This window comes from Thunnus thynnus, chromosome 7 (genome assembly GCF_963924715.1).
Source record: "Thunnus thynnus chromosome 7, fThuThy2.1, whole genome shotgun sequence".
NCBI classification, from domain to species: domain Eukaryota; kingdom Metazoa; phylum Chordata; class Actinopteri; order Scombriformes; family Scombridae; genus Thunnus; species Thunnus thynnus.
In genome coordinates, this window is record NC_089523.1 from 26,830,544 (window position 1) to 26,846,758 (window position 16,215).

Below are 16,215 nucleotides of genomic sequence, written 5' to 3' on the forward strand. Positions count from 1 at the left end.
CCACTGAGGCTTTTGCAACTTTCCAAGCAATCCATAATCACCCTGTGCTGATGTGTGATGTGTTTGCATGCCTTGATTAAAGGAAGGAGGAGCAGCAGGATAAGATGTCAACATATGCATACTGATATAGAGCCAAATTTAAAATTAAGATGACAACCCAGGGTGTGTTACTGTTTCTGATCACCATTTAGGATGCCTTAAAGGTAGCTACAGGAAAAGCTGGAGGGGGCATTTGCATGTAAAGACCGCCATCTAATGGTTTCAGGTGGTCTTTGCAGAGGCAAGGGCGGATTTGTAATCTAATAGCCTTTTAAATCATTGGGTGGAGCCAGAGATAACTGGGTGGCCTTTCCCGCTTTCCGCGTGTGTGTATACGTGTGTGTAAACGTGTGTGTGTGTGCGTGAGTGAGACCTTCCCAAGAAACCATCTGGCTGAAGTTCCAGGCTGATGAAAGTGTTTCATGCAGCTGTTGTCGGGATAACTGAAACGGGCAGCAGCTTTTTTCTGATTACAGAAGGTAAGATGTTTAAAGTTTTATACTTTTTTTTTATACTTTTTATACGTTTTTCTTTGATATTTAAGCTATTTCTCTCTATTTCTCCTGAATGTTGCATTTATGTTTCTATAGCGTTTTGTTAGCGTTCTGTAAAGGGGGGAAAAGGGAACAGTTCTGCCATGCGTTTCCTGCAGTACTCCATCAGGAAGGAGTGCACATGGTCTGAAAGAAGGAGCGATTTGGCTGATGCAATATAACCTGAGGCTGTCTGAGAGCGGCCACTGTGTACTTTTCCATTCATACCAACAGACAGAAAAGTTGCCCTGTCCGGAGCAAAGATCTTTATTATTGATACACGGCTGTACAGTCGATCAGAAATAGTTTTGTGCGGATGTGCACCGCGCTTAATGACTGAGCAGTGAGCGTTCAAACATTGCCTTTTATAGCATCAAATATTTTCAGTAGTGTCATTTTCACCAGTGGTGTGCGCGAACTCATCTGAACCCACTGCAACTAAACGGAAATTCTTGCACTTTTTTGATCAATGTTAATAAAAACCACATGTAACATGCTTTAATAACTTGGCTCATAATACTCAAAACGGACAACGTGGGTAGATGATGAAGACTATGACTAAAACACGTTTTTCAGCCTGCAAATGCATGTTATCGTGTGAAAACTGTGAGCAGCTTATATTTACCTAAATTTGATGTGATTGTTCAAGATATTTTCATTCAAATGCATTTTTTGCCCATTTTTGAAGTTTTAGAACATCTTTGAAAATTCTACCATGTATGTAAAATTATAATTAACTCATTAATCATGCATGGTTAAAACTAAGCCAAATACTCAAAATCAGATTTAAGTCCACTTGTGATGTGTGAGAAAGAAATTCACCAAAGAAATTCAAAAATTACACATTCTTAACATCTTACCTAATTAGGCCTGAAAATGTTCTGAAAACATATGCACATGAAGCCAATCAATCATCTTAAACACACAGTGTGTGATTGCCTGTCAAATAAAGGTGAATGTATGATTTTTGTTAGCAGCAATATTACTGACACAGAACCAGCCAGGGGTCAGACACTTTATCTTAGAGTAAGGATTGTTCCTACAATTCAGGGACACTCGTATATATGTAATGTGTGTGTGTGTGTGTGTGTGTGTGTGTGTGTGTGTGTGTATATATATATATATATATATATATATATATGAGTGAAGATACAGTGTGTGGAATACCAACTGGAAGTGTTTTGAGGATAAAAGTTATTGTGTAGATGCTGTATTTGGTGTCACCGTGACACATTAATGATTTTACATCAGGTCACAGAGTTTAAAATCACAGTGAAGGTACGTAATGTAAACACTGAATCAGTCAGAAGCCTGCAAGGTCATGTCAGCTGAGCTCTGACAGGGCGACTGTTTTTGACACTGCACCTGGCTTTAAACCAAGGTGTCAACATCTCACAATCTGCATCATGGATGATACTATTATTGGCTGTACTGCATGTGTGTACAGTATGTAGCCCCCCCATACTGTATGTGAATACCTTATCAGTTTTTAAAATGCACTTGCTTGATTACCCAAAGATATAGATGGATTATATATTCTGTTTTTATTATGTGATGAAATACAGTTATTCATCTAATCTTAAAACACACATGCAAGATGTTTAATATCTCAAAATGTGTTCACCACACACTCTCCATCATGTAAGTGAAGCATCTCCTCGCAGAGTTTCACATTCAGGTATTAAAGTGTTAAGAAATGGAGATATTCAGCCCTCGGTGGTCATTAATCTGTCTACTTGCCTCATGAAAAGGACTCCGTTTTCTCTCTTTTTCCACAAAGGCAAGAAACAGAGCCGTGGTGTTCAAGACCCACTCTAAGGCTTCTGTCTGTGAAGTTATGAACATCTCAGCAAAACCCAGAAAACAGTGAAAGCTGTTGTTCTTTGTCTATCAGATCGGTGTGATTAATATTACAAGGTCATTTTGGCCCTAGAGATGTCAGTAAGGCCTAAATTCTTGGAAAGGAGAGTGTATTTGGCTTGTGTAAGCTCTCTGTTTTATGATGGACCTCACGTGGCACTTTGTTTTGCTCCATCCCCTGTCACACCACAAGAGCAGGTGGGCTTTTTGTTGTGCTGCTAAATACCCCTTCACATGCCAAGTGGGAACCCACCGGCTTTCTGCCGTCCTCTTCTTTTAAATTCAGGCAGGAAAAAATTTGTAATTAAAGGCAGTCAGCGGCTTTTTGCAAATTCATGTTAGAAAAATATCACGTTGTACACCCGGACCCTCAGATAATGTGTTTTCCCAGACACAGGTGCTTCTGCAGATGTTGGTCTGTTGTATGTAATGGATGTAACATTTGCAGCGTCATTTGAATGAAGCCAACACAGACGTGCAGGTCCAGTATTAATGCAGGATTGAATGCAAGTCAGCTGTATTTTAAGGATATATCGTTAACCTCAATTTACATAGAGAGAATGAATGAAACTGTAGTTTTTTGTATTAGCCACACAGAAGGTTTGACTTTAATACTAATATATATATAAAATACCAATATGTCTATGCATCTTGTGGCTTGAAGTTACACTGTTCTACTGTTCTGGGATAACTGCTCTTGTACAGTATGTTAACTAGATTTATTCCAGTGGTGTACTTCTTATGGGGATTGAATTTTGATCTTTCACTGGTGATACTTTGTTTCTTCCTGGCACAAAGCGCAATGTAACTTATTTTACAGCGAGTCCGTACTATTGTGAATACACTTTTCTTGTTACTTTACACATTTTAACAATACCTTTTGGTCTAACTCTTGTTTCTGGAATCCCATCGTTTCCTTACTCGTAATCACCACCATCGAACCAGTTTCACAATTGCTTCCCGTAAAAACCTGAAAGGCGACCCGCAGTCTTCACCCTTCATTGGAAGTGTGTTTTGCTCGCTGAGAGAGCAGAACATACACAAATGTATATTTTCCATAGGTTCATTTCTGCTTTTAGTTTGAAGCGTTATTGTGACTTTGCTGCCTTCCTCGTGTGTGAATATATACAAGGTCAAGGCTACGATGAAAGGCATTTGAAAGAGAAAAGGTATTTCCACCCCAAATACTGTAGTGAAGAGCATGTGACTGACTGCTATTCCAAATTCACCCGCATGCTCCTGTGTGTCACAAGCAGGTGTCGAGTTCGACGATTGGCTAAGAGGAAGGCAGGCCCCTCTCCTGCCCACACTCCTTTTTTAGCTCAGCCACCGTATGTCACATCACGGACATGCTGTGGTTCTATGCTGAGTCCTGAACCACTGACTGTTCTTGCCCCTTTTGCCCGGGTTGCGATGTGACAAATGTTCTCCCTTGAGCAACATATAAGGAGCCCTACTTCCGTTCACATTTGTGGTCGACGTGAGAAGTACACATCAGTTTACGGACACAGTTCTTCTTTTTTAAGTTTGTGTGCAATGTCTTTTAATAGCTTCATGCGCATTCAGTCAGAGTTGCTTTGGCTTCTGCACGTTGGTCTTATCAAACTGATGGCGCAATGAAATGTATTTCCCGTCCAGGTCATCATAACCTAGACAGACAACACAAACCCGTCCAACAACACTATTGCTCATTTAGTCCTTGATTCTTGTCTCCTTTTACAAGAATGTGCTACACTAATCCAAACCTCCTGATATGTAGTGGAAATACTACCTAACAGGAAGTACATACACTACTACTAGCATCTGCACATTCACAAAGCACGTGGGTGATATTCTCTTATTTAACTACACTTCCTAATACAGGCAAAATTTATAAGCAAGTCCTAGTCAAGTTTATATTTTATGCAAAGTGAGTATTTCTGCTGTAAAAGGGTAAAAAAGGACAGCCAGTTCATATTTTCCTTGTTGTCTGGTATTCATGACTTGATAACAAGCAGAGCCTGCCAGAATGAGTCAGTCTTGCACCGGGGGAGGACAGCTATCATCACAGCTGCTCCGAGTGTCTTGAGCCCCCCCGGGCCATGTGATGTGTCACTGTTCTATTTGAGGGCCGGACACCTGAATGGTTTGTACACTAAGAGGCGTCTGTGTCACATGTCAAACAGGACTTGTGAACGTTTCTTTCAGCGCTATTCATTTGAAGAAGACTGGAAATGAGTCTGTAGCTACACTCGGGAGAAAGCGGTCGAGTGGATTTGTAGACTGGGAGAGTAAGTGTGCATCTGTGAAGAAAGGGGATCTTTCTGTGTTGTGAGAGTGAGTACTTGTCGTTACTGTTTGGCAGATCTATATCTGTCATTGCTGTGCTGTTTTAGCAGAGGCTTTGAAATTGGAGCTTGGACTGCCAGAATTATGCCCTGCACAATAATAATTATTTTTAATTGTCTGGCAGATGATGCTGTTCTTAAATTACTGGCAACATCATGCTTTGATTCAACTATTTTTCTGTTTTGTCATATGAGACATGAAAAATATGCATAGTAAATCTATTACTGTGCCTTTTTTATAATATTGATACTGCATTATTTCACATTATAGTTTCTGAAGAAGGTATGACTGATGTGACTCAATTTGGCATTTTGCCATTTGATGAGAGAAAACTAATTTCTCTCACATAAAACCATTTTAAATCTTAATTGGCTCATTCATATGGGATGAAATGTAGTTTTAAAGCTGTCTGCATTCTTAACATAGAGTAAAAGAACATAATAAGATCAAAGTAAACGAATATGAGAGTAGAATTTATTTTGAAAATAGTAAATATGTCTTGTAGTTTAAATGTAAGAAGTGCCCAATTTAACTTAATTCATTCTACATACTGTACATAAATTGCAGTATATTAATGGAGCATACTATTCAGAATGTAGAACGTACGTAAATTCAGACTAAAATCTGATGCTATGTTAGTATACAAATTCAGCAGCGTTACATATGAAGGTGATGGTGACGACCATTGACTCTATATAAAGATACATATTTTATTATTTTTTATTATTACTTTATATGCAGTCAACGGCGCCAACAGTCAAAACTTTCAGCCTTAAAAACAACCCAATCGGAGCCAGTTTTCATCTTAAAAACAAATATGATGGAGAACAAAGTGAGTGACAGCAGATTGGATAAAAAAATTCAAATGTACACAATGTTAAATAGTTCTAATGTGATAAAATATTTATGGCAAAGTAAAAGAGAATGAGAAAGTAAATGGGGAATTGACAGTTTGTCCAGTGTTTATAAAAGGTAATTTCCATCTGGATCTGAAACTTTGTGCGAATTCACAGCCTGTACATACAATACTGCATTCCTGTATATGCTAATAGAATGAAGTGTTTATTCAGTACATACTTTACTGTAAGTATGTAGACTATCTGAACATGTCTAAGCTATTTCTTATTGGCTCCTGTGGTAAATATGTTACAATTAGGTTTTAAAAAAAAAAACACAAAAAAAACATACACTTTAACTTACTTATGCCTCATTACACAGAAAATGTCCCTGAGTTGATCATTGTCATGGGAATTTTGATGTGCAAAGAATTATGGGAAGATTTTGACTGCATTCTGACAGCCAGACCCAAACTTAATATTATCCTCTGTGGTAACGTGTTGTATGCAGACTCACACTTTTTACAAACTGTCATCACACATACTGTGACACACCGTCAGTGTGAAGAATTTAAACTAAGCTGTAAATCTAAGGTGATGTTTTTATGTTTCTCTGATTCTGATTCAGAGTTTGTTTGTTTTTTTAAATAGTGACAGTTTTTTTGCTACTTGTGACATTTAAAAGGGGAAATTAAAAGAAGTCCTCTGTGACTTATGTTGATCTCTACAGGCAGTCAATATGAATTTCAACAACATTGACGGGTCTCTGGAAAATCTCCCACCAGACACTAAATCCTTAAATTCTGTTTGCCTGTCATTGCAGTAGGTTAATGCCCCTCATGATGCAAAATACATCAATAGAGTATGTTCTCATATTCTTTTTTCTGCATGGTGACATGGTCCAGATGCTCACTGTCCTCCATCACTGAGCAGAGAGTGCAAGTAGGTTGAGCAGAGGAATTTGGGAGTGTCTCTACTCTAAATGCCAATAGACAAGAAGCTTTTGTTCTAAAAAAAAAAAAAAAAAGAACACAACAAAATGCGAAATGAAGTCATTTATTGGTATTAAACAACCAAGTATTCAAAGTTAGAAGCTCAAGGAACAAAGAATTGCTTAATATGGGACTGGAACAATACCATAGTTTTTGCTCTTTTCTTAAGTCTACAAATACATAGTAATTTCAACACTGACACTCTTGTCTTTTTTTTGTCAACAGGCCAGTTATCCTCTCTAGAGCAGTGAGAGGGCCAGGATGATTCTGACGACATTAAAAGGCATCGGGAAGCAGCTTCTGCGAGTTAAGGTTGTGGACTATAACATAGAGGATTCCCACTTTTCTAGATGCCTTAACACGTTTGATCTGGTGGCCCTGGGCGTTGGCAGCACTCTTGGCGCTGGCGTCTACGTGCTAGCTGGCGCCGTGGCCAGAGACAGTTCTGGACCTGCCATTGTCCTCTCCTTCCTCATTGCTGCCCTTGCCTCTGTCCTGGCGGGTCTTTGCTATGCCGAGTTCGGAGCTCGTGTACCCAAAACAGGCTCTGCTTACCTCTATAGTTATGTCACAGTTGGAGAGCTGTGGGCTTTTATCACTGGCTGGAACCTCATCCTCTCTTATATCATCGGTGAGACCATTTTAAATAAGGGACGGAAAGGATTTGGCTGCTACATGTGATATTGTTCAGTTACGTGAATACTTTCTTCCACAGGAACTTCAAGTGTGGCCAGGGCATGGAGCGCAACCTTTGATGAGCTGATTGGAAGGCACATCGAAGTATTCTGCAGACGATACATGACCATGAACGCCCCGGGCTTCCTGGCAGAGTATCCAGACATATTTGCTGTCTTCATCATAATCGTTTTGACAGGTCAGGGACAGCTCGGATAGTTCTCTAGTGTTTTATCTCTTTTTTTTTTTTTTTTTTCCTCTCTTTGTTACAGTTAGACGCTTTCATCTTTCACACTGTCTTACTGCTCTCTAACTGCTTACAGGTCTGCTTTCATTTGGAGTGAAGGAGTCAGCCTTAGTAAATAAAGTATTCACCTGCGTTAATGTACTGGTGCTGCTGTTCGTGGTCATCTGTGGCTTCATCAAAGGAAACCTAAAAAACTGGGACTTGAACCCTGAAGAAATCCTCAGTGTCACCAGCAACTCTAGCTTGAAGTAGGTAAAATGAAGAGCTTAGTCTCAAAATGTATAACGTGTCTAATGATATAAGAAATAAGAAGATGTTTTCTTCCTTTCCTTTCTTTCAGTATATCTGATTCCTTACCATCAAAGGAAAGTCTCGGTGAAGGCGGCTTCATGCCTTTTGGTTTTAGCGGAGTCCTCTCTGGTGCTGCTACCTGTTTTTATGCCTTCGTAGGGTTTGACTGCATTGCCACCACAGGTGAGAAGAAATACATGGAGTTAATAATTAACACACATGACCCCAGTTTTCTGACATCTCTACTTAATCTTTCCTCCCCAAGGAGAAGAAGTGAAAAATCCCCAGAGGGCCATTCCTATCGGGATCGTGGCCTCGCTGCTTATCTGCTTCGTGGCATACTTCGGTGTGTCCGCCGCCCTCACTGTGATGATGCCTTACTACATGCTAGACAAGAACAGCCCTCTGCCGGTGGCCTTTAAGCATGTGGGCTGGGAGGGAGCCACTTACGCAGTGGCCATCGGCTCTTTATGTGCCTTGTCGACCAGGTAAGAGGCTGTACTACCGCCTCCCAGCAGAAGAATTCACAGAGGACTTGTAATTATTCAGCATGCATTTAAGGAATGAATAATTAATGTCCAGCACACTATTTATAGGATTTTATTATATTCTCTTTCTCTGTTTAATTCAGTACTGAATGTTAACTAGTTGTAGTATTAAAAATAAGTGGCTTCATACCACCTTCATGGTAACAATAGATGACATCGTCTGGAGCTGAAAGGTTATTTCTTTTCTTTTCTTTTTTTTTAAATACTTAAATATAACTGATGTTATTTGTTTTATGCAACAGTGCCCTGTGGAGTTTTCTTGTAAGCAAACACTTCTGTTTACATTTAGTGTTAGTCACTGAGACCTATTGTGTGTATCCTTGAGGTCTAACAAACATGCTCACTGCATTTCCTTGATTAGAAAACACTTGAAAAAGCAGAAACAGAAGTTTGAAACCTGCATTTTTTTACATCCACGTTTACTTGCAATCTTCTTTTTTTTTTTTTTTTATTGCCTTTGTTGGCACATCGCTGTGTTTCTTAATGTGTTACCACCACCTGTAGATCAGTGGAATAGTGTAAAAACCATTGGCAGGAATACACATTGCTTCTCCTTAGTGCGTGCACATGTGCGTCACTGTGCTCGTGCACGTGAGCAAACAAAATACTACAAGTGACCAAAAACTCCACAGGTTACCTTTTAATTCAGCTTCACATACTTTTTGGGACTAAAATTAGTCTAAAAATGGGGATATAATTAGAGATAGATATGTTTTTGCATGTTTTGTTATATTGTTTTAACAAAGCCTAAGACTATTCACTGAATTTTATATATCCTAAGTTAATTTGAAGTGCTCATCCTTAAATGGTCTTTTGGCCAAAAATATGTGGACGTGTTTACTTTTGGTCTGGTTTTTCATGGCTTGAGGTCCTTAGTTCCACTTAAGGGAAATACTATTTTAAACTATAGCATGCTTCCAACTTTGTGGCAACAGTTTGTGGCAGGCCCTTTTCCCATTTCAACACGAGATTTGGTGTAGTTTGGTGTAGAAGACCTGGACTGGCCCGCACAGAGCCCTGACCTCAACCCGATCCAACACCTTTGGGATGAATTACGATGCAGACTTATCAGCCAACAACAGTGACTGACCTCTCTAATGTTCTCGGGGCTGAGTGGCAGTAAAACCCAGCAGCCGTCTCATGGAAAGCCTTTCCAGAAGAGTGTAAGCTGTTACAGTGCTTTAAATGAGATGTTCAAGAATCACTGGTTCAGGTGTCCACATACTTTTGGCTTGCAATCTATGAACCTAAAGTTGATGCACATGTAATTGCTTAAAAAGCAATTACTGTGTTCTTTGGGGCATTTTTTTTAATAGTTTTACTTTGTCCACACACCGATCCCCTGTTAAATGTTCTAACTGTGTGAATTCACCTGCATGGCATGCTTTTCTCTCTCTCCCCTACTAGTTTACTAGGCTCCATGTTCCCAATGCCGAGAGTGATCTGGGCCATGGCGGAAGATGGCCTGCTCTTCAAATGTTTGGCTAAAATCAGCCCACGAACCAAAACCCCTCTAACAGCTACAGTAACATCAGGTGTTGTGGCAGGTGAGCTGACAACCTTAACCTACTCACTGGTTTGGTTCCCTTCAGAACCCTACAAAACACTCTTGGTACACATGGCCTCAACACAAGCACTCAACCAAAACCAAGATGGACATACAGCATAAAGATAGTCCTGCAAATTTCAAACTGATTGATTTACGAAGCTGGCACAGCAACATCCTGAGCACAGCATCCTGTGTTGTTCATCAGGATGTCAGGCTGGGCATGGCAGCAGTTGAGGCCTTGTGTGAAAACCAGAGTTAACAAATATTTCTTTTAAGTTATAAATCTTTGCCTCCTCCTCCTCCTTCCTTCATCCTTGGCTCAGTCTCCTCGGCTCCATGTTTCCGCTGCCACGCATTATCTTTTCTATGGCTCGCGACGGCCTGCTTTTCTCGTTTCTGGCGCATGTCAGCGAGAGGAAGACGCCCATCATCTCCACCTTGGTGGCAGGGCTTATGTCTGGTAGGTAGCTGAGATGAGGCCAGAGGTAACAGTGCTAAACTGTGGAAGGAGGATGTAGAAGAATTACATAGGGTTGTAAATGAATTGAGCTGTACAGTAACAGTTTTATACCCTTACTGTACAGCTACTATGATATAGTTTTATATAATACTTTTATAAGTATGAATTATCTTAAAATATATACAATGTTTGCATACTCTGGTGATTGTGTATTGTTTAATCTTTTGGATTAGTTTGAAGACGTCTATCTTCTTACTGACGTGTATTTTTCCCTTGTGTCCTGCAGCGGTGATGGCCTTCCTGTTTGACTTGAAGGACCTGGTTGACCTCATGTCCATTGGCACTTTGCTGGCCTATACTCTGGTGGCTGCCTGCGTGCTCGTCCTCAGGTGAACCTCATCTCTCAGTTTATATATCAAGCCTACGGCTGACGGTACACTAGAGGATTACCAGGTTGAATAACACCTTATTTGTCCATCTTCTTACTGGGAAGGAAATCCCCAGTCAGAAGCTAGTGAGACCAGTCAGGCCAGGCGTGTTTAAGTATTTAAGACACTTACAATTTCAGCTTCCTCTAGATCAAACATGCATTTTCAAACACAGGATCATAAAGTCTTTGAGGATGAGAATAGACACTGAGAATTTACACAGGTCAAATATAATTTTAATGATTCAGATAGGTTTAAACGTGGTTAGGATTTTAAAAAGCTACTGGTGAGTCCTCAGCCTTAGTGCACAGCAGTTTTAGGAGTCATGAAGTTTCTTTGACTGGTTTTGACTGTTTTGCCATCTAAAGGTACCAGCCTGAACAGTCCATCGCGGCCTACGAGATGGCCAACACTCAGGACGAACCTGAACCTGAGTCCTTTAACGAGGGGAAAATCGACATGTTACCACAGCCGGAGGATCGCTTCACCATCAAGAACCTCCTTTTCCCTTCAAACACAGACCCGTCCCCTCTGTCCGGCTTCGCAGTCAACATTTGCACCAGTATACTCGGTGAGACACTTACACATACATAGCTCAGAGGAAACTGGATGGATAATGATACTGGATACTGATAAATCTGTCTTATTTTTCCCTCCAGGTGTTTTGATATGTGTCTTCAGTGTTATAGCTGTTCAAGGAGGGCTGGCACCCTGGTCAGTGTCTGTCCTCACTATCATCATGGCGCTCTGTCTGATTATCACCTTCATCGTGTGGAGGCAGCCACAGAGCAAGGCCAAGCTTGCCTTTGAGGTAGCGTGTTCTTCCACTAAAGAGTTTTTTTCATATTATTTCATAGTTGCGTTTACAAAATGTGATGAGCGTGATGTGTAATTACTCTGCAGATCTCAATGACTCATCTGTACACTGAACGTTTCATAAAAAGCCTTTTTTAAAAAGAAACAGATTTATTGCAGTTTAACAGCTGTTTGACAGTGAATAGAGCAAACATCAATAAGCAAACAGTGAAATGAGGAGTATTTGCTCTTCAGACTCTGTTATTGATCCTAAACTGACTAACTGGTAACTTAAAGCTTAAGGCAACAAACTTTGTGTACTTTACATCGTTGCAGACTGTTGACGAAGTACACAGTAAGTTTTTAAAATGATTGTTGACTTGTTTCAGGACTCTGCAAGTTGATTGCAACAATTAACTTGCAGAGTCCTGAAATGCCACCATAGTGAACATTTCATCACTTTTATTTCATTGTATTTCAATGCAGTCAGATTCTGTGCATCTGCATCACTGCTGTATGTTTTCATGCTGTAATGAAATGAAATGAACGGAACCTAATGGCTGCCTGGAAAATATGAAGAAACCTAAAATTTCAAGCTTTTTAAAGTGGTTGACACAAATGTAAAGTTGTTCATTGTTCAAGTCTATGCAACTTTAGTTATAGTGGTATAGTGGATATGTCCAGGCTGATTTTAGTGGAAATGTCCTCTATGTAAAATGATGCAATATGCTGTAGCCACTAGAGTTTTAACAAGCAAATACAGAATGTACATTAGATGTCGTCAAACTATGAAAATGCTTCTTTTACTTTATATCTATTTGGATGAACATTTTAAGGTTTAGGTGGTTAATTGATTAAACATATGAAAATCACTGGCAATTTTATCTAAGGTTGTTGTGTCAAAATTAAGAATACTTCAACAGTCTTTCCTCCAATCCTTGATTGCACAGTCAGAAAAGATGTGTCCATTGTGTTTAAGAGAAGACACAGAGTTAAATGAAGTCTGTTTCCTCTGGAAAGGTGCTGCAGCAACAGGATTGATTGTCAGGAATTTCCCTGCAACATTACATTACCCACTCAGCCACCTATCTCTCCGTTTGTCACTATACGGTTTTTAGAGTATTTTTTGAATATGTATGGTTTTAATGTAATTAAATGCACGCTCTCCTCACAGGTTCCCCTGCTGCCGTTCGTTCCAGTCATCAGTATGTTCATCAACGTGTACCTGATGATGCAGCTCGACAGAGGAACCTGGATGCGCTTTGCCATCTGGATGGTTTTAGGTGCTTTGGATTTAATGCCAACGATACCACATGTTATCTCTACTTAACTGATTGCTTTGAAAATGAATTAACATCTTTGCTGTAATATTTCCGCACCATTTGTAGGTTTATTCATCTACTTCGGCTACGGTATTCGCAACAGTGCAGAGGCAGTGTTGACTAGGTCTGACACCTACGTTCCCCCATGCACAATAAAGGGAGAGCCCATGGCCCCGGAGAAGGAAGCCTTCCTACACAACACAAACGCCAACGGAGATGACGACGATTCGTGAGGAGGCAGGAGGTTCACTAATCTTCTCTGGCTCTGTTCTTCATATCAACATTCACATCTGTTCAATTCTCTGAAATAGCTGCAAATCCAGGAGACATGCGGAGATTCTTTCACCCCCCTCTAATCAGAACTTTGAGTTGTTTCCTAAACGCAGCCAAATATGTCGTCTAATTTGGCTGTTTTGATAGAAGCAAAAAGGCTTATTAGAACTTTAGGGGAAAGAATCTCTTTACCGCTGAAAGCCAAGATTTTATCTCAGACTTCTGTTTATTCTCTTGGGAGTTTTTATATGTTTTGCACTTTGATAAAATCAATTTCAGAAACACAGCTCAATCTGTAGAAAGCAAAGGCAAAGCACAAGTAGTTTTAACGAAATGGAGGTTTTATCAAAGCATCTGTTTTTACATTCACCTATTAAACTTTTTTTAGGGTTCTTGAATCTGCAGAATATCAGAATGATGACCCCTATTCATTGTTTTGCAATAGTATATTTGACGTCAGCTTATTTTTTAATGAGAGTTCAGTTTTTGAAATTGCTCAACATGTTGAAATGTTGGCCGCTCACATTAAGAACATTACGAAAGACAAAACCTTTTGCAAAAAAAAAATGAATGAGGCTCATCATTTATTTTGGCATGTTTGCAGACATTTAGCAAATGTTCCAGTAAACGTCTTGGTGCGGTAGGAGGCACAGTGCTGGCTACTGTGTCCAAATCCCATGGGAGATTATTTTTTCAATCCACATCCCTTTTATATCACACTGTAATTGATTTGCATTAATTAAGAATAATGTGTCGAGCAAATAATGATTCTCAAACACATCTGAGAATTTCTGCATCTTCAGTGCCTTTTGTGATACATCTATCTCTCTTTCTAGTGGTACTTTTTTTCTCAAAGGTACAACTTCCTGTGTTGAAACAATGCATTTCGTTATTGAGCAAGTTAAGAAGAGCGTATCTCAAAGAAATGCAGCATGGTGCTCTGAATAATCAGCTACAGTACTTTGTGATCAGTATTTCTCTGCATGAAAGAGTTGATAAAAGGTGAATTTGTCTTTTCACTGATGGAGAGTTTCCTCGCAGCACACGTTCTACCAGAGATCAAATACAGCAGTGATGTTTCCATCAGGGAGTTGCACTTGTCTCATTCAGCAAAAGATAAAAAAAAAAAAGCTGCCAATGTGAATGGACTTATTAGAAACTACAGAGTACATACTGTATGTTTTTTTTAAGTGCCTCCTTTTTCAAATGAATGTTACGCCTTTGGAGATATAGTGTTACTCTCTCACCAGCTAACGTTGTGAAATATAGATTGTCTGTATATAATGTAAACTATGGATTTTGAAAAGCCTAAAGTTTAATATATAAGAGAAATTTCACCTTAGTGGACCATTTTCACTGTTTAGTTTGCATACATCTGAACGGAGTGAGGCACAAGAGATACTGAACACTTGTGGTTTCTGTTGCTTTCATTTTTAAAAGCCAAAAACTGCGTTATTCAGAAACTGCACTATCTGCAACAGCATGCCTCAAGCAGTTTAGATGTACAATATATCTGAAAGTGGCTCTGCCCGCCAGTCATTATTTAATGACATATGGAAATGAAAGCTGACTGTGAGTGAGTACAGATTCCCAGGGCAGCTAAAAGCTCACAGTGACATATCGAGGTATGTGTGCTGACTACAGACTGGAAATGCAACAAGGTAGCATTTATGTTGCATTGGGAGAAACTATTGATGTAACTTGAAGCTAAATTTTGTAGGATTTTAATTGGATTATACGCCAAACAAACACTATTTATTCACATAGTTGGTATAGATTTTTTCTAAAGATAGAATTAAAGTTTTAAGATGGCTTTGTATATAAATACAATGTATGTAATTTATTACATTTTAAGATATCAAAGCCACATTGTCGGATGAGATTGTGCTGCAGAACATAAGTTTTCCGTCCACAATTTTGTTTTGTAAATAACGTTCACTACACACTATGTTGTCCATTGTTTTCAGTTCCTCCGTCCTTGCATCGACTAGGCTTCATTTTCAACTTGGAGATGTTTGGATCTGTGAGACGTAATCTGATACAAGCGTTTTATTGCTGCTTTATTTTCACCTGTAAATACAGTTTTCATTTTGAAAGTCACTGCCCATTTTTTGCAACTTTTGCTTATCTGTAAGTAAACCAGCAAACAGCTTTAATCTATCAAATCTTCCGTTGCAAGCGTGACGGAAAGAAAGAGTCGCCCATCAGGTGAATGTCATCTCCCTTTTGAGTTGGATGTAAAATATTAAGCCAGGCTTCATCTTTGTCAGTGAAACCACAAGTTGTTTGATTTTTTTTTTTTTTTTTTTTGTCCATGACACTGTTTCATGTAAAATTTTGCATGCTGCACTAAATGTTTTCCAAATTTTATGAAGCTTGAAAAAAGATGTAAAAGATGTAGATTTTGTTGTACTGCTAAGTTATAAACATGTTTACAGACAATATATATATATATGTATATCTTTTTATATATATATATATATATATATATATATCATGTATATGAGTGGTGAAAGTCAGCTGCTGAGCATGGTTGTGGTTCCTGCTGTAAATAAATGCTGAAAGTTAAAACCACTGACTTTGCCTTTGATTTTTAAGTGATAAGTGCACACCTCCCACTATAATGTTAAATATGCTGTTTACGTCACATTGCTGTTTGTTTTCTATACATTTTCCTGTTTTTCAGTATGTGTTGAGGCAGAATAATATTCACAATACATGAAAAATATTCTGTATTTCCATATTACAAAACAGTTTGGAAAGAAAAGTTGTATCGTATAATTTTATCTAGTTGTTTATTATAGTAATAATTGAATTTTATTTATGTAAGACGTTTTTGTTCAAATTTAAAAGATAAAACATTAATAAAAAGAGGCTATAATATTATCCAGAGGTGAAACATGGGCACATATGGGTTTGGATTTACTTTTCTTCTTCAAAAAAAGTTTATTTTTGTGTCAACTGCTGTATGTTACTGAATGTTTTTTGGTCTAAATAATGATGGAAAAATAAATGGAAGCTTTGGCCTGCAGGGGGCGA

General features: G+C 38.9%; 1 protein-coding gene across 4 annotated transcripts; it reads left to right on the forward strand.

Annotated features, from left to right (window-relative positions):
• The first annotated feature begins 412 nt into the window (after positions 1–412).
• LOC137186356 (high affinity cationic amino acid transporter 1-like) lies at positions 413–15,637 on the forward strand. Of its 4 annotated transcripts, none has more exons than XM_067595226.1 (12): positions 413–518; positions 6,814–7,219; positions 7,304–7,462; positions 7,587–7,758; positions 7,851–7,984; positions 8,067–8,289; positions 9,757–9,896; positions 10,645–10,747; positions 11,155–11,357; positions 11,446–11,597; positions 12,756–12,864; positions 12,970–15,637. In XM_067595226.1, exons 2-12 carry the CDS (start codon positions 6,850–6,852, stop codon positions 13,134–13,136), a joined length of 1,932 nt encoding a protein of 643 aa, XP_067451327.1. In that variant the 5' UTR covers positions 413–518; positions 6,814–6,849; the 3' UTR covers positions 13,137–15,637. The 4 variants fall into 4 exon arrangements, with proteins under 4 accessions (XP_067451327.1, XP_067451326.1, XP_067451325.1 ...); XM_067595225.1 differs by lacking the exon at positions 413–518 and adding an exon at positions 4,499–4,702; XM_067595224.1 differs by lacking the exon at positions 413–518 and adding an exon at positions 4,500–4,748.
• The last annotated feature ends 578 nt before the right edge of the window (positions 15,638–16,215 follow it).